This window comes from Panthera tigris, chromosome D3 (assembly GCF_018350195.1).
Source record: "Panthera tigris isolate Pti1 chromosome D3, P.tigris_Pti1_mat1.1, whole genome shotgun sequence".
In the NCBI taxonomy this organism is placed as follows: Eukaryota; Metazoa; Chordata; class Mammalia; order Carnivora; family Felidae; genus Panthera; species Panthera tigris.
In genome coordinates this window covers 65,621,120-65,644,159 of record NC_056671.1, presented here as the reverse complement: position 1 = coordinate 65,644,159, position 23,040 = coordinate 65,621,120, and the positions used below count along the sequence as shown (strand labels likewise).

The window sequence follows — 23,040 nt, the reverse complement described above, 5'->3', positions numbered from 1 at the left end:
AGCAAGGGCATTTGGGGATAGGGAAGGTTGGCAGGTGTCCTGATAAAGACAAATGATCATAAGACATGTGTCCATTCTCTATTGTGGTCCAGAGTGCTGCACACAGGCCAGCTCTTCCTAGGACCACTACACATTCTTCACAGTTGGGTTGCATAGACTTTTGTGCCACGGATCCCTGGTGGCAGCTGGGCAAGGCTGTGGACTTCTTTCCAGAATAATGTTTCGAAATGGATAAAATAAATAGGATAGCAAAGAAAACCAGTTATACTGAAGCAGTTATTACAATATTAAAAAAAATCCTATGATCTACATATAGGTACAGCCAGTCCAATATCTATTATAATTTCAAAGTAGCAGTGAGTGAATAAGTGGGGCCTCTTCACCCCAACTCAGGACAACTTTAAAGGGCTGCTTGAGATCTAGAGCTGACCATAGGGTCACCTGGGGCCCTTATTGCCCAACTTCTTCGCCTAATCCTGTTGCCCTTCCTCTTCTACAACTATTGACTGCAAAGGCACATCCCAGTTAACTTCTTACATGAAAATCACCATCTCAAAGTCAGCTTTCTAGGGGAGCCCAATCTGTGACAATGACAACAATCTCAGGTGCTACTGATATGGTTATAGTTCATTATTTATATTTATAATTGAAATAAGTACTAAAGTTCATTGGAGGTTAGTGAAATAAAGGTAAATTATCTTCCCATTCCAAGTTTGTCTGCCCTTGGTTCTATCTATGGCCTCCTAGGTCAGGACTGCTTGCTCTTAAACTGCACTGTCCAATATCACAGCCAATAGCTGTGGCTATTGAACACTTAAAATGTGGCTAATCTGAACTGAGATGTGCTCTAAGTATATTATGAAGAATTACTATGAAAAAATAATGTGTAAAATATCTCAACGATACTTTATACTGACTATATAATGAAATAACTGCTTCTTTTTACTTCTAAAAAATGTGGCTAATAGACATTTGAACAAACGTGTGGCTCATATTATACTTCTATTGTATGCTGATGGTCTATAGATTTCCCCAACTTCCTTCCTACATCAAAACTTAAATGTCTTGAGGATATCAATGAAAATGGTGGAGTAAGGATCTCCAAAAATTCTCTCTTCTATAAAGGCAATACACATTCTTTTACAGAGCACATGGAACCTTCTCCAGTATAGACCATATGTTAGGCCATAAGATAAGTAAAACATTTTTCCCTTGCCTCCAGAGACATGTTGAGTAAGAAGCTGCTGCGGCCAAGGTCAAAGAGGTTTTTGTCTGCTTTCTCCTCAAGGATTTTGATGGCTTCCTGTCTTACATTTAGGTCTTTTATCCATTTTGAGTTTATTTTTGTATGTGGTGTAAGTGGTCCAGGTTCATTTTTCTGCATGTTGCTCTCCAGTTTTCCCAGCACCACTTGCTGAAGAGACTGTCTTTATTCCATTGGATATTCTTTCCTGCTTTGTCAAAGATTAGTTGGCCATACATTTGTGGGTCCATTTCTGGGTTCTTTATTCTGTTCCATTGATCTGAGTGTCTGTTCTTGTATCAGTACCATACTGTCTTGATGATTACAGCTTTGTAATACAGCTTGAAGTTGGATAAGTAAAACATTTTTACCGATAAAAAGGTATCACTAAATTTAAAGGGATTGAAATCATGTTCTCTGACCATAATGGAGTGAATTTAGAAATCAAAAGCAGAAGGAAATTTGAGAAATGATGTGGCAATTAAACAACACGCTCCTAAATAATCAATGGATCAAAAAGGAAATCAGAAGAGAAATTAGGAGCTACTCTGAGATGAATGAAAACAAAACTTATGGGATGCAGCTAAATCAGTGTTAGAGGGAAATTGTAGGTATAAAGACCTGTGCTAAAAAGAGAAATATTCTGTATCAACAACTTAACCTTCCACTTTAAGAAACTAGAATAACAGTGAACTAAACCAAAAGCAAGTAGAGTGAAGGATATAACAAAGATTATCAAGAAAATAAATGAAATAGAGAATGAAAAATACAGAAAAATCATTGAAACTAAAAGATGGTTCTTTGTAAAGGTCAAAATTGACAAACTTTTAGCTAGATTGACCAAGACGAGAAAAGAAGATTGAAATTACCAGAATCAGAAATGAGAGATGAGACATGACTACCAACCTTCAAGAAATAAAATGGGTTGGGGCGCATGGGTGGCTCAGGCAGTTGTTTGACTCTTGATTTCAGCTCAGGTCATGATCTCATGATTCATGGGATTGAGCCTCGCATCAGGGTCTGTGCTGACAGTGAGGAGCCTGCTTGAGATTCTCCGTGTCTTCCGCTCTCTCTGCCCCTCCCCCTCTCACACACTCTCTCCCTCTTTCAAAATAAATAAACATTTAAAAAATTAAAAATGTTATAAAGAAATGGATTCTAAAGAAATGAATAATTGTGTGCTAACAAATCAGATAACCTAGATGAACTGGATACATTCCTAGAAAGGCAAAAAGTACCAAACTGACTCAAGAAGAAACAGAAAAATCTGAGCTGACTTATAACAAAGTAAATTATATTAGTAAAGCAAAACCAAAAACAACAAACAAAACACTTCCCACAAAGAAAAGCCCAAGTTCAGATGGCTGTACATTTTACCAAATCTTTAAAGAATTAATAACAGTATTTTTCAAAAAACAGAAGAGAAGGCAATACTTCTTATCACATTCTGTGAAGCTAGTATTAGTATTACCCTAACACCAAAGCCAGACAAAGACATCACAAAAAAGCAAATTACAGATCAATCTGCTTTATAAACATAGATGCAAAAATCCTTAACAAAACACTACCAAGCCAGATTCAGTAACATATAAAAAGAATGATGGCCAAGTGGGATTTATTCTCAGAATTCAAGACTGTTTCAATGTATAAAAAATCAATCAATAATTATTACTGTTGAAAGAATAAAAGAAAAAAACCCACATCATTGTTTCAATAGACACAGAAAAACCACTTGACAAATTCAACAACCTTTCCTGATAAAAACATTCAAAAAACCAGGAATAGAAAGGAAATTTCTCAACTTAATAAAGGATATCTACTAAAAACCCACAGTTAATATTATATATAATGGTGAAAGATGGGATGCTTTCCCTTTAAGATCAGGAATGAGACAATGATGTTGGTTCTCTTGTCACTTTGATTTAATAATGTACTGCAAGTTTTGGCCAGAGCAATTAGATAAGAAAAAAACAGACCAAAAGGGACCCAGATTGGAAAGAAAGGATTTAAAACCTCTCCATTTGCAGATGGGACATTCTGCTGTATAGCAACTCCTTAAAAAATCTTCAACCACCTCCCCGCCCCCTACCAAACCTATTAAAGTTAATGGACAAGTTCAGCAAATTTGCTGGATAGAAGATCAATATACAAAAATCAACTTTATTTTTATATATGGGCAAGGAACAATCCAAGAATATTGTGAAGAAAATTCTATTTATGATAGTATGGAAAAGAATAAAATATTTTGGAATAAATTTAACAAGAAAGGCTTTATATCCTAAAACTAAAGGCTTTATACAAGTTTTTTAATACTAAAAACTACAAAAAATCAAAAGGAATTAAAGACTTAAGTAAATGGAAATATATCCTGTGTCCATGGATTGGAAGACTTACTCTTGTTAAAAATGGCAATACTCCTTAAATTGATCTATAGATTTAATACAATCTCTACCAAAATCCGAGTTTCATTTTTTTTTCAGAAATTCAAAGTCAGATCCTAAAATTAATATAGAAATTCAGGGGTCTGAGAACAGATAAAACAATCTTGCTTGATTTCAAAACTTACTACAAAGCTACCGTAATCAAGATAGTGTGGTACTCGCATAAGGATAGGTATATAAATCAGTTAAATAAAATTGAGAGTCTAGAGATAAACACATACACCTACGGTCCATTGATTTTTGATGAGTGTCAAAACAGTTCAATGGAGAAAGAATAGCCTTTTCAATAAATGGTGTTGGGACAACTGGATAATTGGACCCCTACTTAATGCCTTATACAAAAATTAACTCAAAATGGAGAAAAGACTTACATGTAAGTGCTAAAATTATAAAACTGTTAGATAAAAACATAGGAGTAAATCTTTGTGACCTGGATAAGAAAATGGTTTCTTAGATATGACACCAAATACATAAGCAATCAAAGACAAGAGAGATAAATTGGACTTCTAAGGACACTATCAAGATAGTGAAAAGACCTATAAAGTGGGAGAAATTATTTGTGAATCATACAATTGGCAAGGGCCTAATATCCAGAATATATAAAGAACTATTACAACTCCACAATAAAAAGACAAATAACCCAATTGAAAGATGGGCAAAGGATTTGAAAAGACATTTTTCTGAAGACGGTATATAAGTGGTCATTAAGCACATGAAAAGATGTTCAACATCAATTTGACATTAGGGAAATACTAATCAAAATCACAGTGAGATGTCAGTTCACATCCACCCAGGCTGTAATAAAAAAGACAGACCGTAACGAGTTTTGACAAGGAGGTAGACTGGAACAATGTATACCTGGCTGGAGAGAATGTACACCTGATGCAGCTACTTTGGAAAACAGTTTGGCAGCTCCTTAAAATGTTAAACATAGATTTACCATATGACCCAGAAATTCCATTTCTGGCTATGTACCCAAGAAGAAGAAAAACATATGTCTGCACAAAAACTTCGACACAAATGTTCACAGTAGCATTGTTTTTTTTTATAACAGGCAAAAAGAAACAACCCAGTGTCAATCAATGGATGAATGGGTAAGTAGGCTATGGTACACTCATACCATGAAATATTGTTGGGTCATAAAAAGAAATGATGTACCGATTCATGCTACAATAAGGATGCACCTGAAAGCATTATGTTAAATGACACAAGCATTTCACAAAAGGCCATATGTTATATGATTCCATTTACATCACACATACGGAATGGGCAAATCCACAGGGACACAAGGTAGATTGGTGGTGGCCTGGTGGAATGTGGAGTGACTGCTAATGAGTATTGGGTTTCTTTTCAAGGTGATGAAAATATTCTGGAGTTCAGTGGTGGCGATGTTGGCAAACTCTGTAATTATGCTAAAAATCAGTGAAATGTATACTTTAAAGGGGTGAATTTTATAGCATGTAAATTATATCTCATTAAAAAAAAACCCCAAACGTTAGTGGTCCTGGATCCCTCTCCACTCTATCAGTTCAAGGAGTGTTAAAAGCTAGCATTTGAACACAGGCCTTACTTTGGGAGACAATAAGGTAATTCAAGGGAGCAGGTCTAAGGGGAAAGATTTTAGGGACTGGTTGGAAGACCGGTGTGTGACTGTGCATTCCCCACCTGCCTCTAAAATCATGTTGCACACAGAAACACGTTTTCTATCTTAGACCCACTGGGACCAACCAGGGGGTGGAACCCTGCGTTGACTGGGGCAGAGCCTCCCCGGCCAGTGACCCTTCCATGGCATTATGCAACCCGTGCACTGGGCAGCTGGGAGAGCAGCATCTTTCATCACCCTTCCTCCCCTTCCCTCCACCTGTGAAATATCCTGGGAGGGACACTCCTCACCTTTTCTTCAGGCATTTCCAGGAGGGGCAGGGCTGGGTGTGTATCCTGGGGGCTTGAGGGCCAGCTAGGGCTGGTAAACTCTGACTCATACAGTTTGTATCTGCTGGAAAGAGGCTCTGTCAGGAGAGGGCTGCTGTGATGAGTGTCAGACATTTCCTTCAGGGGGCGGTCGCTCCTAGGTCCTGCAAGCGGAAAGGAAAGGGGGAGAACAGTGAGTCAGGATGGGGCCCAGGGGGACTTGGCTGGGGCTGCAGGGAGGCCGCAGGAGGCATGCAGTCAGTCCTGATACATGACTCTTGCAGTAGAGTGCTGCCAGAGAGCCCTGGGGCCACTCCTCCACCATTGTGGCCTTATCTTTCAAAATCCCCCCATTCTTCCAAGTCCAGAGGAAAGTCCATTTCTGCCGTGAAGATTTCCCTGACCACCCAGTTAGAATAGATGCCTCTCTTTTTTTCCTGATCACTGAAATATTTTTTCTCTACCTTTTATATTATCCATAGTACTATCTCACTGCTGTAGTTGTAAAAATACTTTCTCTTTGATATGCACACATAGATCTGGGGCTTCTAACTGAGTGAGGATCTAAGGGCGACTCCTTTTCTTACTTGCTATGGAGCTTATGTTGATTATGGTTGACCTCTAGTCCCTCCTCTCTTCCTTCTGCTGTCAGTGCCCTTTCCAGCTTCTTCCTCCTTTTCCTTCCCCAGGAACAGTTCAAAGAAGCAGCAGCAGTTCTGGTAACATCTACTAGAAGCTGTGTGCACCAGGCTGGAGGTCCTTCCCCCTCCACGTGGGACTCCTTTTCCCTTCACTACCGGGGCCAGGGTTTATGCCAGGACAAGCTGGTGGAGTAACTTCTGCCTGTGGTCCTCAGTTTCCTGGCTTACTGTGGCTGCCCGCTGGTAGTGCGTGCTTCTCTCCTTCCTCTTCAAGCCACCTTAGCCGTTCTGTTCTTCTTTGTCTTCCCCTGGCTCAGTTATGTCTTCACTTACTTTACTGTTCCTATGACAGGTGGCTTTGGACCTGCACAGTCCCCTCTCAGTATGATCTAGACTTCTCCCCATGGCTCCACCCTGCCTCCCCTGAGTTGCAAGACAGTGTATCTTAGGACGGTGTCTGCAGATCCCTAGCATGGGTGCTGGTGTTCCTCACACTTAGCACTGCAGACCCAGATAAATGATGCAGAGTTCTCTTCCAAAGGGGAGCCAGACCCCTTCCTCTACTTGCATTAGTGCCATTTCCCTGGGCTATTTCCTACTCCCAATGAAAGGATTTCTTGTTCTTCCCTGTTGCTTCCAGACCACTGCTCACTTCGCTGGTGCAGAAAGCCCTCTTTTTTGAGGCTTACACTATCCCTCTCACTGCTCACTGCCGTGTTACTGACTTCCTGGTCATTCACTCCTTCAGTGAAGACTTGAGGGGCTCCTTTCTAGTTATCTTCATCTCTACTCCAATAATTTTCAGTAACTTCAATGTCTGTACATTGAGATTGATCTCTTTGACATTAAGTCATCACTGCATTCTCTGACTTCACAGACCCTTGTGTTCCTCATTTCTAGTGACCCTCTCTACCTCTTCTTTTCAGCCACTAATTTCCACAGTCACCACGTGGACTTGGTCTTACACAAACTATGAAATCTCCAGAGTCTGATGCTCTCCTTTGGACTTCAGGCTCACCTGCTCAAGTGCGTCCACTGACAGCACTTTCACTTCTGGGAGACCTCCAGTCCCTTAGCTCCACCAGCTCCCTATCTCCCCTGCCCTCCTTAACCAACTTAGACTTTGGAGCAGTCACTTTACTTCTTTCAACACCCTTGCTCTGCCCTCCCCAATCCCTCTCTCATGCTTGCGTGGTGAAATCCTGGCCAGGCTAAACCCAACGCTCCATCTCTTCTAGGCTTTCATCAAGCAACTGAACATTGCCTGAGAAAAACTGCATAACTGGGTAGGCTGCCGTCACTTTAGATTTATGCTTGCCATCCTCTTGGGCGGACTCCTGGCACTCCCCTTTCTGTCTTTGGCCAGCCCAGGCTGGTTTCTGCTGCTACTGCCCCTGCTGTAAGACCTCCATGTTGGCAAATCTGAAACATGCTTTGGTCTTCATCTCATCAGACAGCTCAGGGCATCCACACAGCTGACCAACCCTCCTTGACACACTCTCCTCTTTTTGGCATTTACACTGATCCTCTCTCTAGCTGCTCTTTCACACTGTCCTTGGCTGGCTCCTCCTGTAAATATAAGCATTCTGTTGAGCTCTGTTCTGGACCATTTTCTCTTTACTGATGCTCCTACCCAGCTGACGTCAGCTCTCACTGTGGCTTTATCCTCCATCTGTGTACCTATGACTCCCAAATCTAATATTTCCAGCCCAGTTTTGAGCATTGGATTCACAGATTTAATTGTCTACTTTACACTTGCATATGGATGTTCCAGAAATAGCATAAAGTTAATGCACTGAAACAGCTCATAATGTTTCCTTCTCAGACCCTGTCCTCTCTGAAAGGTGCCTGTCCCAGGAAAAGTCCTCTCTCCATTCCAAGCTACTCCTTACAATACCCCCTCTAACCTCCCCCAATCCAGTAATACTACCTCTAAAATACACCTGGATGCCCACTGTCACCATTTGGCTGCCATCACCTCTTGCCACTGCTCCAGTAACTCCCAATTGGACACCTCACTTCTCAGATTTCTCCTTCACGCCATGCTCCACAGGGCCACCAGTGCTGTCATATCAATACTCAACTTTGCTCATGTCTGTTCCCTGCTTCAGTCCCATCAATGGCTACTGATGGAAAAATGCATCTTAAACATGCACACAGAACTCTGTACCACCATGTTCCTGTTATGTGTTAGCCCACCCTGGGTTTCTCCTGCCCCTTGTCTCTAAGTTCCACACTTGCCTCCTTTCAGTGCCTAAGTGTTGAACACTTTCCACCTCAGGGCCTCTGCAAATGCTGGTCTGTGCGCCCAGATGGGCTCTCCCTTGCTAGTTACCTAGAAACTCCTCTTCTTCCCTCAAGCATTGTCTCCATTACCACTCATCAGAGAAGCCTGCCCAGGTCAGCTCCTGACCATGTTCTCCTATCATACTCTCATGGGACCTAATGTCTTTTCCTTATAGCATTTTTTTTTTGTACCAAGTGATGATAGATTTATTTTTATAGTGTATGTCTCCCCACCAGAACTTAAGATACATGAGGACAGTGACCTTTTTTGTTCTGTTTACTGCTGTATTCTATTCTTAGCTCCTAGCTAAGTGTCTGGCACATAGCAGATGTTCAATAAATAGTTAAATGAGGGAAGGAAGAAGGGGAGGAAGAAAAGGAGGAAGAATAGAAGGCTACAGGTGATTGCTGGAGTGGGAAAACTTCCTTGCACAACTTTACAAGTATCCTGAGTCTTGAATGGTTTAAGAAGGGCATGGGGCCACTCATCAGCTCTGCATTTTTTGTGGCAAGAACTCTGCCATGTCTAACACGTGTCCTCATTCCCCAGAGTTGCTCATTTAAACCATAGCTGATTTTTATTGTAGGTTTGCAAACATCATTCAGAACTAATTCCTCTTTCTGACTGCCATTGCTCTGGAAGAGGGCCCTTTCCTCTATTCTGACCTTGCAGGTGGAGTTTGAGTGTGTTTCAGATTGCCCTGGAGGGGGCATGCTGGAATGGTTTAAGCGAGAGGGAAAACCAGCAAGCCTGAGAACCAAGGTGCTCTCTCCCTCTGGTGGCCAAGAAGTGATACAGCATCCTGGCCCATTGGCATGAGATTGCTTCCAAGCCATCCAGAAGAAAAAATGAGGGGCAATCAGGTTATCTAGACACATGATGTGTGTGACACCATACATCTGGACGAACTAGAAATGTGCTGGAAAAACCTTATGTTAAATTCAGTGGCTGTTAATTCCTTTAAAAGCCCAATTGAAAAGTGAAATGAAATATATTTCATTAAATCTAAGATGTGATCATCTGTAAGATGATCATTATTTGGTGTATCACCAAGAAGAAAATGCTGCCAATCAAAATTGCAAGATGTATGTTGATTTAATAAATTTTGAAATATGAGAACAATGTATATTATATAGTCAAGGAAATATTTTTTAGTGATAGGGCTTAAGTATACAGGAGTGGAGAATGGGTATATTCAGGATTATTTTCTAACCATGACAATTCAAACACTTATATGTATATATATACATTTTTTTTTTTTGGTGAAAAAATGGCTTATACATTAGGAGTCCTTTAAGAACAGGGGCTTTATCTTGTTGATTTCTGTATTTGTTCTGCCTGGCAGAGAGCTTGACACATAGTAAGCCCTCAATATGTGTCTAATGATTATGGAAAGAATGAGTGATTGTACGAGGGAAGTACTCTCTCCAGAGTCATCTCCAAAAAGGTACTTTCTTCTCTACCTCTGAGTCTCTCCTGTATGTGGACAACATTTGCAACTACAGATAGAGAAATCAATGCCCAGGAAAGCAAAATAAGAATTATTTCTCACATGGATTTAACTCTGCACTTTTCGAAGCAAGCTACTGCCTTGTGATGGCAAGAGGAAGCAGAGACCCAGGAAAACCAGCAGCTTGCTGCAAAGTCAAGATTAGACCCAGCTTTCCACCCTGGGCTCCCTACCCTTCTGTTACTCTAACTGCCTTGCAGGGCACAGCTGGGGGATTCAGGGGAGGGGTGGCTGCCCTCAGCCTGTGTCCAGGCCCTCAGCCCAGTTCTATTTCATAAGCACACATAGCCTAAGCAGGAACAACGTGATTGCATCTCCTCTGGGGAACACAGCGTTCCTTTGCCATGGGAATGTTTATCCTGTTCAACTGGGGGAATTTTGGCTTTGGGGTAGGATTGAGACGTGCAGCAAGAATGGCCTTGTAAAGAGAAGGTCGCTGTGTCTGGAAAGAGCACAGGCTGCAGAAGCTGAGATGCCCAGCTTCACTCTTTTCTCTGCCGCGAGGGGCTACATGGGCCTCTGTTTCTCCCTCTTCAAAGGGCAATGTGGGACTCTTAGGACAGTGAAATTGCTGACTTGGTTCTTGGCACGTAGTAGGCACTCAGTGATTTTTACTTTCCTTTCTTCTTGTGCTCTCAAATTGAAGGAAAGATGGGTAAAGTAACCAGATGAAGTACAAGCTGGCTGGCCTGAAACAGAACGCCTTTCAAAAGTTTCCATAAGGCGTTGGCCACTTGTTAAAACTGGACGGTGAAATCCTTGCCTGAGCCACGTCCCGTCTGAAGGCGGCAGGCCTCAGAGCCCATTCCCAACTCAGCTCTGAGCCAGTCCATTAAACCAGCTTCCAAGAACACATAATTATCTGCTTGGCGTGCAAATGCTCCCCTTGGCTGCCCGCACCTCTTCTCCCTCAGAAATATGGATGGAAGGGCTGTTGGATCAGCCTCATGTCTCTCCAAAACCCAGGCCTTGAATGTTCCCACAAGGGGGCTCCCGAAACACTAGCTCCTCCATCCTCCTTGTAAGAATGCTCTTTGTTGAGCACCTACTGTGTGTCCTTGGACTCCCCCAGAAGCATCAGAGCTGCCTGCACAGTGCTCATGTTTGGGCTTGGGCTTCGGAAGGCAGGGAGAGAGAAGTGAACAGACTTTCAGAACAGAGGAAAGGCAATAGCAGAGGGGATGCGGGGCCAGCTGTAGGAGCACAGGGCAGCTCCTGGGCACGAAAAGACTGGGGCCCAGGCTTTCACGTTGGGACTTGGCTGAGCAAGACAGAGGGAGGAGAACACTCAAGGCCAAGGAAATGCCTAAGAAAATACATCCATGGTTTGTGCCAGGAAATCCCAGTTGTACACCTTGCTGGAATATGGGGAAGGGTGTCAGCAGGCAATAGAAAGAGGAAGGTAGGGAGTCAGAAGCCAGACTGGAAAGAGTTCTCAGTCCCTATATTTGGACCCCAATTCTTGCAATATTTAGAAAACGTGTCTGACTCTATTGTACTAACTTTGAAATTCTTTATTTTTTAATTAAAATTTTTTTTAAACATTTATTTATATTTGAGAGACAGAGAGAGGCAGAGCATGAGCAGGGGAGGGGGAGAGAGAGAGAGATACAGAATCTGAAGCAGGCTCCAGGCTGAGCTGTCAGCACAGAGCCTGACGCGGGGCTTGAACCCACAAACGTGAGATCATGACCTGAGCCGAAGTCAGACACTGGACCGACTGGGCCACCCAGGTGCCCCTAACTTTAATTCTTGACCTGATTTTTTTCTCTAAAGGACTATCTGTCCCTGATAGCAATGCCAAAGCATGCCCATGCTCAATGGGGAGGGGCTGTGTCCTCTCTAGCACATTCTGGGTGTCAAGGGAGAATGGGGGCTTGTGACTGGAGGGGTTTCTTGAGTTGTTGGTGTGACTTAGTGCAGAGCCAAGGCTCTCTCCCTTTCCCGTGGCCTATTGGGATTAAGTATGCCAGTGAAGTTGTCATCCCGGGGTGAATCTAAAATGGCCTCGTTTATTCATCATCTACCCAAGCTGAGTTATGGAGGTCACAGCAGCTCTAGAGAAGAAAAAGTGATTAGCAGGTGTTCCAAAATATTTGTTGAATTAATTTTTCCCAAGAGTTTGTAGTTGATGCAATTATGGAAAACAGTTTCTGTGTATATCTACAACCTCAGGATCAAAAAGGATATTCTTCTCTCTCAATCAATGAAGGAATCTACTTTTTAGTCCTTCTGACAGTTGGCTGGTGTCCCACGATCCCATGAGGCAGGCTGTTCTCCTTGTGAACATGTCTGCATACTAGAAGCCATTAGGTCTATGGAGCTGATGTCAAGTCCCTGCGGTTTTACCCAGTGCTGGTTCTAGTGCTGCCTTCATATCTGCACAGGATATATGTCCTCCCTTCCCTACATGAGAGCACTTCAAAGATTGATCTTCATCTTCCTTTCTCTGGGGCGGACCTCTGGATTTCCTTTAATTTGGTTCACCCAACAAAGCCCCCAGACTCTCTGCCATCTTGCTTGTGTATCTCAGTGACAGCAGGATCAAAGGCAGAGACATGACTCCAAAAGGACCTTGCTGAGTCAGGCTGGGTCCCTGGGCCAGGGCTCTGCTGATTTCTGAGCCCCGTGGACAGCTGTTGAAAGGGAGAAATCAGCTGTCTGGGGCCAAGTTGATGCTGGAATGGGGACAGGACAGATCCATGGATCATACCTCAGTGAGGCCAAGGAGGGGATCAAGCCAGGAGAGGCCTCGTCCCTTGACAGATAGGGCAGGGAACAGAAGAAGGGGCTGGCCGGCAGCTGGGCTAAGGTGAGAGGTGCCTTTCCCAGGGCTGGCTTGTGTAAGATGTTGGCTGAATGCTCCTTCTTATTAGGGGGCTCAGATTTTTTCTTGGCAGCTCCAGCCCAGCGAGTCTGATGTGGGCTGAGAGGAGCCTGACTCACGGGGCCAGGGGTCGGGCTGGGAGGGATGGGAGTCAAGAGGGAGCACAGCCTCCCCTGGCCCATCTGCAGACTGTCGGGGTTAGAGATGGCTGGTGGTCAGCACATTGGGGGCTCTATTTTCTGGGTTCTCTCGCAGGGGCCAGGGTTGGTGCCTGCAGCAGGGGACATAACCAGGGCCTGGAGTGGGATTGGGAGAGGAGGCTAGACCTGCATGGATCTCCTCCTTAGATACTGGATCTCCTTGCATTTGGAAGGACATTCTGAGGGAGTTACTGTACCCTTCTCAGTTGACATTCTTTAAGTGGGATGACCCTCTGATGTGCTGTGTATTGAGCCCCTGCTTCACCACATCCCTAAACCAGCAATTACTAAGCCATCAAATTTCACTTCAAGGGCCTTGTCTGTGTAAGTCTGTTTTCTCCCTCTGGGCTGGTCCTCTTCTGTCCAGGTCAGCTCTCAGCCAGTCTCCCTGACTGCAGCTCTCCAGCTTCTCTCCACCTTGCCCCTGGTGATGGATGAAATACCTTAAGACAGGGCTTGGTCATGCCACTACTCAGAAAGCTTCTGAGGTGCTCCAAGTCTAAGGGCCTTGCTGCTGGGACTGGGTGCTTACCGCTTTTACCTTTTTTATTTTAAAACAGAATTGCTAGGAAGACATTCTGAGTCTGCAGATGGCTACTTCAGGTGTGTCCCCAGACTGCCCGGGGGGCAACGTGTCCAGTCTCCACACAGGTAGGGGCTACTTGGGGGAAGAGGTGAGTGGCACCGAAGGTGAAGGTAGCCGTGTTCTCACTCTCCCGTGGTTCTGCTTTGGTGCGGGGGGTGGGGGACAGGGCTTCATGTGTGCTTGAACCAATCTCCAGCCTCTCTGTAGCACGTACTCCTGTTCTGGGCGGGAGGTCTCTGGGCCCATGGCTGCCTCAGGCTCCATTCTGTTTCTTCGTGTGTTGTTCTCCATTACTTCCCTGAATCCTGCCCACATGTCCCAGCCCAATTATTGCTATAGTGCTTTCCTGACCCAGGGACACTCTGACCTCTCCTTTGGCCCGTGCAGTGGTTAGGATCTATTTCCCAGTGCAACAGTCACACACACACACTTGTACTCATACATATGCACAATCCTCATGTATGTGCACACATACTCATACATGTGCACTCACATGCACATATGCACTCTGAACTCTGCAAATTCCACACTGCTCTAACCCTCTGTGCACATAATATTTCATACTCTACAAAGTACTCTCCTATCCAGAACTGCATTTGTTTCTCTGAATGATCCCATGATGGGGAGAGGGGCAGGGTGGTGTTATTCTTATTTCACTGGCCCAGAGAAGTGAGGGTTCTCACCTGAGTCACACAGGGCATTGACACAGTGGCTGGGGCTGACCCTGCCTCTTAATGCTCAGGCCTGGGCTCTTTCCACAACACCATCACTGACCCCAAGGGCTCTGCCCCCAGGATGTCTCTCTCTCCTCATGCAGAGCGCAGAGGCTAGTGCGTCCTCCATTCTCCCTGGGGCCTGGCTTTATGTAGTTTAGGTTTCATGTGTACAAATACATGTCTCCTTCTGGGAACTGAACCACAGCCTCAAACTGGAACTTCCTATGTGTAACCTGGGGCAGTATGCAACCCCGTTCTTCCATTTGGCAGGGATACAGTTCTTCCGAAATTAACCTCTCCAAGGACTTAGTTTGGCATGTTCTTTAGGCCCCTGGGCTACTCCTTTTCTTTTCAGTAAAACCTTGATAATGTTTTCCCTGCACAGATGTTTATTTTCTAGAAGTGACAGGGATCAGAGTAGGGAGGCAGGGCTGTCCCTGGGAGGGTGCAGAAATTGGGACAGATCCCATCAGGCGCTGTCCCTGGAGCCTCTAATCTGGGCACAACTCAGAGTCAGGTGACACTGAAGGCCTTCTGGAGACAGAGTGGAGGTGTTCTGAAGGGGGAGGGGGTGGTGTTGGGTACAGGTAAAGAAGGGCAGTTAAGGGGATGGTGTTAAGTCTCAGGTCTTAAGCAGCAGCCAAAGGGGCCCCAGGGCAGGGTTCTCCTAGTGCAGCAGCCCCCTGCCCCATCTTCCATGCTTTTGGATAGACTTCTCAGCACTCTGTAATGTGCTTGGGAGCCATTACAGGCACTGGCTTCCCCAAGTCACCCTCTGTCTTCAAACATGACCTCACTTTCTGCACATGATGGAAAAACAACTGGGTGAGTAGGGGGCAATGCAGTTTTCAGGGCACCTTCCCTTTCCCTTCAGCCATATGTGAATACTCTTTCCTTTCAACCCTGAGAGCAGATTCTCATCCCTGACAGCACACAACCATCTTTCTCTTGGGAGCTTTAAAAAAATGCTGATGCCTGGGCTCCTCCTCCAGAGATTGTGGCTTCAGTGAGTGGTCTGGGGTGCAGCGTGGGCACTGAGAATGTTAAGAGCTCTCCAGGTGATGCTGATGCTGATGTGCAGCCCAGACTGAGAAGCAATGACCTGGACCTTTGGGTGTCTGACCTTGCAGAACACATTTTATTGCCCTGCTACTCATGGTGCAGGCTGAGGATCAGCTACATTTCTTTTTTCTTTTTTCTTTTTTTTTTTTTTTGAGAAGGGAGGGCAGAGGATGCGAATGGATGCACATGTGAGCAGGGGAGGGGCAGAGGGAGAGGGAGAGAGAGAATCTTAAGCAGGCTCCATACTCAACGTGGAGCCCAATGCTGGGCTTGATCCCACAACCATGAGAGCATGATCTGAGCTGAAATTAAGAGTTGGACACTCAACTGACTGAGCCACCCAGAGAGACCCTCACTGCATTTCTAAATGCAGGTTCTAGGCCCTTTCTCAGAAGCAGACTTTGCATTTGAATAAGACCTTCAGGTGGTTCCTCTACTCATAAGCTCTGGGAAGCACAGGGCCAGGGGTCTAGCGGGGCAGTGCTCTTGTAGGGAGAAGGCACTGGGTGTGGGGAGCTACAAGAAGGGAGCAAGAGGAGAGGGCCTGGGCACAATCTCCATTCTTTTCAGAACTTCGGCTGAGTGGTGAAAACATTCGGTAAACAAGTGAAACCAGATTAGATTTACCAACAGCAAAACCAAAACGAAACCAAAGCTAGACTTATTATTTTAATTAAATACCATTTACATCCTCTACCTCCAGATGAAAGGAGATGGCAAACACCCCAGTCCTTTTCATCATGTGTCTTGGCCTGTGGCAGCTAAATCCCAGCTTCCCACGCAACCTGTGCAGGGCCCTAACCATGGCATGCTCCCGAGAAAGCTGGTTTGTAAAGGGTGCACAGTTTCAGAAATAAAAATGTAGCACCTATGGAAATGGAGGCTCCTCCCATTGTTGAAAATACCGAAATCGAAAACTCAGCTTTGCTTTGTAAGCTCGGACAACACCATAAAGAGGAGGTGAGGTTGGGCCCTTGCTGTGAATGGCCCCAAAGAGGGCATAAACATGGATTCATGTTGGGGTGAGTCAAGGTTAGGAGGTTTTAGTCATGACAGCCTCATGCTATGAACGTCAGTGGGATGCTGGGGTGGGGGTGGGGGTATGCAGGAATGAAGGGCACTAGTAAGAACATCAGTAATCAAACAATAAGTTCGTGCCATATTGGAGAAGAGAGAATAGAGGAAGCCTCGCCCAGAGTGGAAGGGGACATTTCGTGGGGGTAGTGAGAAGAGGAATACAGTTGGAATTGGCAGGCAGGAAGGAAAAAGTGGGAGGACTGGGGCATTACAGGGAGACGTAAGGGAAGTGGTGGGGGGTGGGGGAGGAGAATAGGAGGAAGGAGAAAGAGAAGAGAGGAGAGAAACCTCAGAGTCACAGCACAGTAGGAGGATTGAAGTGCTGGTGGGAGAGGATGTGCTGAGAAGGAGATGGAGCAGGCGAGGAGATGGGCTGGGGAGACAGATGGGCACTCCTGAGCCCTCTGTCTCTGCTCTGAAGGGGCCACAGCCTCCAGGCTGCCAGACTCCCTGGCAAGGCTTCTCCCTCCTCCTCCTCTCTTTCATGAGTCCTGTGAAGGATGGAGCAACAGTCTTCCTGGGGAGGGGAAGTGAGCTGTTCTGTCACGCTGCCCTGTACGTGGCCCTGGCACATCATGTGGTTCCAGAGACAGCCAGCTCCGGACCAGCTACCGAAGAAGGAAAAGCAGAGGGATCCTGGTGTGGAGATGGGGACTTAATCTAACTTTATCCCACTCTTTCTTCTCCTTCAGCCCTAACCAGATTTACCAAATGAGCTTTCCTCAGATCTCCAAAGAAGCCACTTGGGGTTACAACAGTTGAGTGTTAAAGAAGGTATGCATTTAGCAAGTGGCCGAAGACATTTGCCGAGATGCTTGTCCTCTGACCCCCTGCAGCTTGACTGATGTAATGGGAGAGATATGTTGGCTATATTTATGCAGTCAAGCCTCTGAAGAGATGGAATTTATCTGGACATCACTGGAAAACAAATTTTGTTGTGAAACCTCTGAAGATGTGTTTTCTCGAGAGCATCTGAAAGGAGGGTGAGTGTTGATGAGCAAACTCCACCGGGATGGTCACAGTGGGTGGAACCAAAAGAACATGGCCTTGGGAGTCCAGCCAAATTCTAGCTCTGCCATCTACCATGTACCACGTGGGGATTCCTCCTCATCTGGGAAGCAGAATGGTGATTGCTGCCTCATAAGGCAACATGTAGAGGGCTGAGCAGCACACTACTCCACGAACCGTAGGTGTCACCAAATGTCAGTTTCTGCCTACGTCCTCCCGGCTTTTCTGGGGCTGTTCATAAGCTCTAAAGGCTCCAACTACCAGGAATTTAATGAGAGTAGATTTGCTGATGTAAATATTTAGAAATGTTCATCTTCCTAAAACACTAATTTCCCCATAGCAGATCCTACATTGGATATTGCTCATTAATTCAAATGTTTGTTGAGTACCTACTATGTGTCAGTCACTAGAGATTCATCAGTGAGCAAGACAAAGTTCTTCTTGTCCTCATGGAAACCAGAAGGTACACTGTGAGTGTCCAGGGATGGGACTGCCCTGCTTCCCACTGTGGGGGTGGGTAGAGAATGAAGGTGGAAATGAGGGGAGCATCTTTTGGTTGACTCAATGAAGGAGGGGTACCACTACTATTTAGTGGTGAAGGCCAGGGAGGCCACATATCCTGCAATATGCAGGTCAAGCCTATATGACAAGGGTCGGTCCCCACAAAATGCTCAGTGAGAAAACCTGGTAAGCCAGGGATGCAAAAAGTCATGAAAGTCAAAAACTTCCCTGTTGGTAGAAAGGTTTTTAATACCATCATTTCTCCAAGATCAACTTTGAAGAGATATTTTAATTGGATGTGAAGGAGTCCTGTGTCCTGTTTCTTTCTGTTTTTCAGAGTTTACAGAGCCATCCTTCTAAGGGTCTGTGATTCCATTGCCTATTTGGTGGTGCTCCTAATTCCTTCATGGCCCGGCTGATACAACTGTGAACTAGGAAGTAGGATTCAACCAAGACTCCAACTTGCAGGCCCCTTGATCAGTGCTTTGCCTCTATAAGTGGTCCAGTTCTGGTTAGGGGTACAGATGGGGATCACAGATCAGGGAGAAGACAAATGGCTCATTTGGAGAACCAAACCCATTGTCTTGGTTGCATTAATTCTACACACCAACCCACTAGGGCAAAAGGCAGGTAAAGTACACCTCTCAAAACTGATGGCCCATCTATAACATCTTCAAGGGCTTCTGAGGTTCTAAGACATAAACATTTTGGGGAATATGCCTTCAAATGAGATGATAGTATCACCCACCCAATAATCATATTGTTTTTAGTTTAAGCCTCTCCTTGTCATGTTTAAAAAAATCATATGTAGTCACTATGAAAATTTCAAATACTGAAGAGCACAGGAAGAATGCAGAAACTTACTGCCACTTCCCAAATGCAGAAATGGCCATCATAAACATTGGGGAGCTGTCCTTCCAGATACCTTTGTGCTCATATTCCTGAACAGCAAAAGAAAAAAATGGAAAGACAAAATTATTTCCTAGAAATAGGATAATGTCTTATGAGCTATTATTTTTGTTTTGTTTTTGTTTTTTTGAGCTATTGTTTTTTAACGGAAAGTATCATATTTAATTTTGTGTGACTTGAACAAAAGAAAAATGAATTAAAGTGAAACTAGAGAAACTGCTAAACTTCAGATAAATGTTTATTCATCATGGGAAATATTTTTAGTTTTTGTAACCTTTTAAGGTTAAGAAAACAGAAAAAGCATTTAAAAAATTAAGAACTCAGTATCTTTAAAAAAAAATCCAGGTTTCATATTTAGGTAGTACTGATTGCCTCCTAACTAAGAAAAATAGGAAAACTGTTTTCATATGCTTTTATCAATTTTTACTAATTTTATTATTATTATTATTATTGCATTGTCAAGATTTATACCATTTCATTCCATTCCTTAATTGTAATTCATAATTTCATACATCTCTGTCCCTATTTATTGAAGAAAGAATATATATATATACATATATACATATATACATATACATATATATGTATATGTATATATGTATACATAAAAAGGAATTCAGCAATTATCACTAATTTTTTATAGTTTATATGTTCCCAAGTACTTTATTTTATTTCACTATGTGGGTGACATTTTATCACACACACACAATGCATAATTTATATACATATATATTCACAAGAAAGCCCCATAGATGCTTTATCTCTTGAGTTGCTTCATTTTGGAGAATGTTTATATGTTGCTTAAGGGACAAATGTATTCTTTCTTCACATATTTTCTGAGTGTCTAATGAGTGTGCTCTAGAGCTAAAATCTTGACAAAGATTAAAGTATCTCTAAGAATATCTTACAAACTTGCATTGAGACATTCAAAATCCCTTCCAAATCACAATGACAGTAAATGGAAGAGTTCATCTACCCTATTAGGCCATTATGAGGTGTGGCAGCCAACCTCCACAGTGGCCCTTGGTGACCCTTGCTTCCCGGTACTCACAGAGCTGACCTGTGTAACCAACAGGACATCATAGAAAGGAGGTTCTGTCCCTTCTGGGGCTAGGTTTAAAAGACACTGCCACTTCAGCCTTGCATTTTTGGGTCACTTGCTCTGGGGGAACTGCAGCCTTAGGAGTCTGTCGTGGAGAGGAACTGAGACCTCTTGGCAACAACCAGCATCAGCTGGCTAGATGCACAAGGATCTTAAGAGCAGATCCTCCAGCTCCAGTAAAGCCTTTAGTAAAGCCATCATCGTGACAGCCATCTCATTAGAGACTCTAAGCCAGAACCACCCAGCTATGTTCCTCCCAGATTCCTGGCCAAAAACATTTTTCTTGTTTTAAGTTGCTAAGTTTTGGGAAATTTGTTACACATCAGTAGATAACTAATACATTAGCCATTAATACCTCTTCAAAGATCTAATTAGCCAGTCTCTTAGCAGAAGCCTGGAAAGGTATACTTTTTTTATGAAGGAAAAAGGAAGGAATTGATACTTACTGACATCTACTATGTGGTAGGTAATGCTCTCTGTGTTATCTAATCCTCATAACAACCTTGTAGAATAGTGTAGAGGGCACCTACTTTAGAATTTGGAGGTAGTCTGCTGCCAAAATGAGACAATAGTGCATATAAGAAAGATCTGTTGTCCTCACACTTTTGCAGGAAATTAGTTTCCTGTTGGTTGAACTTCATAGGGCAAAAATGTCTTTTGGGGGAAAAAAAAACCACTTCTGGGTGAGAATCAGTTGTGAAACACAATCAACACACTAATTTAGGAGGAATGTATATGGCCAGCCCTGTGGCTCACTCTATGGGGACACACCTGAGAAGTACCAACCAGCATTATCTTCAAGGGGGTTTACTTCAGAGACAACATTTAAAGGCAGGAACAGAATCAGAAAGCAAAGTAAGAAAGTACTGAAACAGTGAATGTGTTTCATCATTTGATTATTTGGCTGTCCTTAGCAAGGACCTCTCATCTGCAAGTCTTGCAGCCTTGAAGGATGTGAAAGACATGACGTCCAGGAGCTCTGTCCTTCAGGAGCTAAGGGGTGGTTAGACACATTAAAAAAACAGAATGTAATTTAGGATATCCCATGCTGGAGCCTGTAGGATGGCTTGCTCAATCCTTCTAGGGTACCTTACTATATCCAAGAGGCTAGAAAGTTAAAAGTCAAATTTCTCAGGGGCGCCTGGGTGGCTCAGTTGGTGGCCCAGGTCATGATCTCATGATTTGTAAGTTCGAGTCTGCATCTGGCTCTGTGCTGACAGTTCGGAGCCTGGAGCCTGCTTCAGATTCTGTCTCTGTCTCTCTCTGCCCCTCCCCTGCTCCCGCTTTGTCTCCCTCTCTCTCAAAAATAAATAAACATTAAAAAATAAAAAAATCAAATTTCTCAGCTTCTCTTGCAGCTGAGGTTTTAGAATAAAATCAGGCTTTGTCAATTTGAGGCATTAGGCAAAATTTAGAAGGTAGAAGTGAAGCAGTAGTCTTGCCTTTTCAGCTGTTTTCTCCTGAAAGAAAGGTCATGGACAGATGATGTTTTTTGCTGCTCACTGCTCAGCCACTAGCTTTGTGGGTTTTAGGGGCAGGAGCTATAGTGACTTCATGATTCTGGCTTCCTGATTCCTGGAATATAATGGTGGGTTTTTGAACTCAGTAGTTTCAGTGGTGGCCTCAGAGGTAGTAGCTCCTATGGTAGGTCGGTTCTGTAGTGTTCCAGGAGTAATTTCTGGCCCAAAGCTCACTCCTACAACTGTGTCCCCAATTTTGTGAGCCCCTAAATTCCTGTATTAAATCCCTTTCTGCTTAAAATACCTGTAGTCGTTTCTGTTTTATGTACTAAACCCCGACCAATAGATGCCATAAGAAAGGAGACTGGGGCAGGAGGCAGGGGACAAGAGGGAAGGGGTAATTAGGAAGGAATTTTTGGAGGAGCTAACTTTTTAGCTTAAAGGAAGAAGGACTGTAAACAGCCCAACAGAAGAGATGAAAGCTCCTTAGTGGGAGTGATTACAAGAGTCTATTTCTCTTTCCCCCAAGTTGGTACTTCCCTATCACCTTCCACCCTTCAAAAGGATGGGTTATGGCTTTTGTTAAGGCCTGGACTTGAATGAATAGTCACTTGGAGTTTCAGTTTGCTGTCACTGGAAAGTGTGTTATTTCAGTACGGGATTCAATACCCAGAAAACAGATTCTCATGGAGCCCCCTCATGGATCCTGCAAAGATAAATACATCTGGAGAAGGCAGTGCTTTTCCTTTCCTGTTGCCTTCCTTCATCACCCTGCTGGAAACTGCACGCTGCTATCTGGGCTTAGCTCCTGATCACCTATCTCCCTGGGGGAGGATAAAACAGAGGGACCAGGTGTTCTCTGACATGGCAAATCAGAAGAAAAATCACTGTATTGGGAGTGAGGAGACCTGGGGTCTAAATTTAGCTTTGCTGCCTACCAGCTGTTTAACCTTGGGCAAGTTTAATGGATAACCAAATTTTTACTATCGTGTGAATCTTCCCACTTTTCTCCAGGCTGCAGCCTTAAGTCAGACCATTATCATACCTCCTGTTATAACTCCTGGTATCTGTGTATGCTCCACAATCTGTTCTCCTTGGTGCATTCAGAATAATTTGCAAGAATGAAAATCATGTCATATCACCCCTTCTTTAAGACTCTTTAATGCTTCCCAGTGAACCCAGGATGCCCAAACTCCCAGGCAGGACATTAAGTCCAACTTGGTCTCAGTGTACCTCTCCAATTTCCTCTCCTCTCTCCTCTCCAGAAGAGGCTTAATTTTAAGGTGAACTAGAACCAGGGGTCCCCAAAGTGGGACATTCATCCTGAGGGGTATTGTAAGACACTCAGTCAATTGGGGTGTGGATACATATTAGAACTTCTATGTATATTTTTATCTAAAAATTGAGATAAACTTAAGGTATCCTGGTTCAGATCCTTTTTCAAGTTGTCACATGTCATTTATGGATCTTATGTACCATACCTTTAGTGTTGCAAGATTAGGAGGTTAGTGGCTATCTATTTAGGCTCTGGAGGAAAACTTTCTGAATAAGTGCTTCTT

General features: G+C 43.8%; 1 protein-coding gene across 10 annotated transcripts in view; it reads right to left on the bottom strand.

The window, feature by feature from the left end:
- The window catches only part of SLC14A2 (solute carrier family 14 member 2), a 424,168-nt gene that overhangs the window by 47,449 nt on the left and 353,679 nt on the right, over positions 1–23,040 (bottom strand). For 9 of the 10 annotated variants that reach the window (XM_042962175.1, XM_042962166.1, XM_042962170.1 and 6 more), the window contains 2 exons: positions 18,875–18,951; positions 5,578–5,759 (listed from right to left, as the gene is read on the bottom strand). In XM_042962175.1, coding sequence (XP_042818109.1) covers positions 5,578–5,730 — 153 coding nt within the window. In that variant the 5' untranslated portion in view covers positions 5,731–5,759; positions 18,875–18,951. The remainder of the gene's footprint in view (positions 1–5,577; positions 5,760–18,874; positions 18,952–23,040) is intronic. The other variant, XM_042962165.1, reaches the window with a different exon arrangement.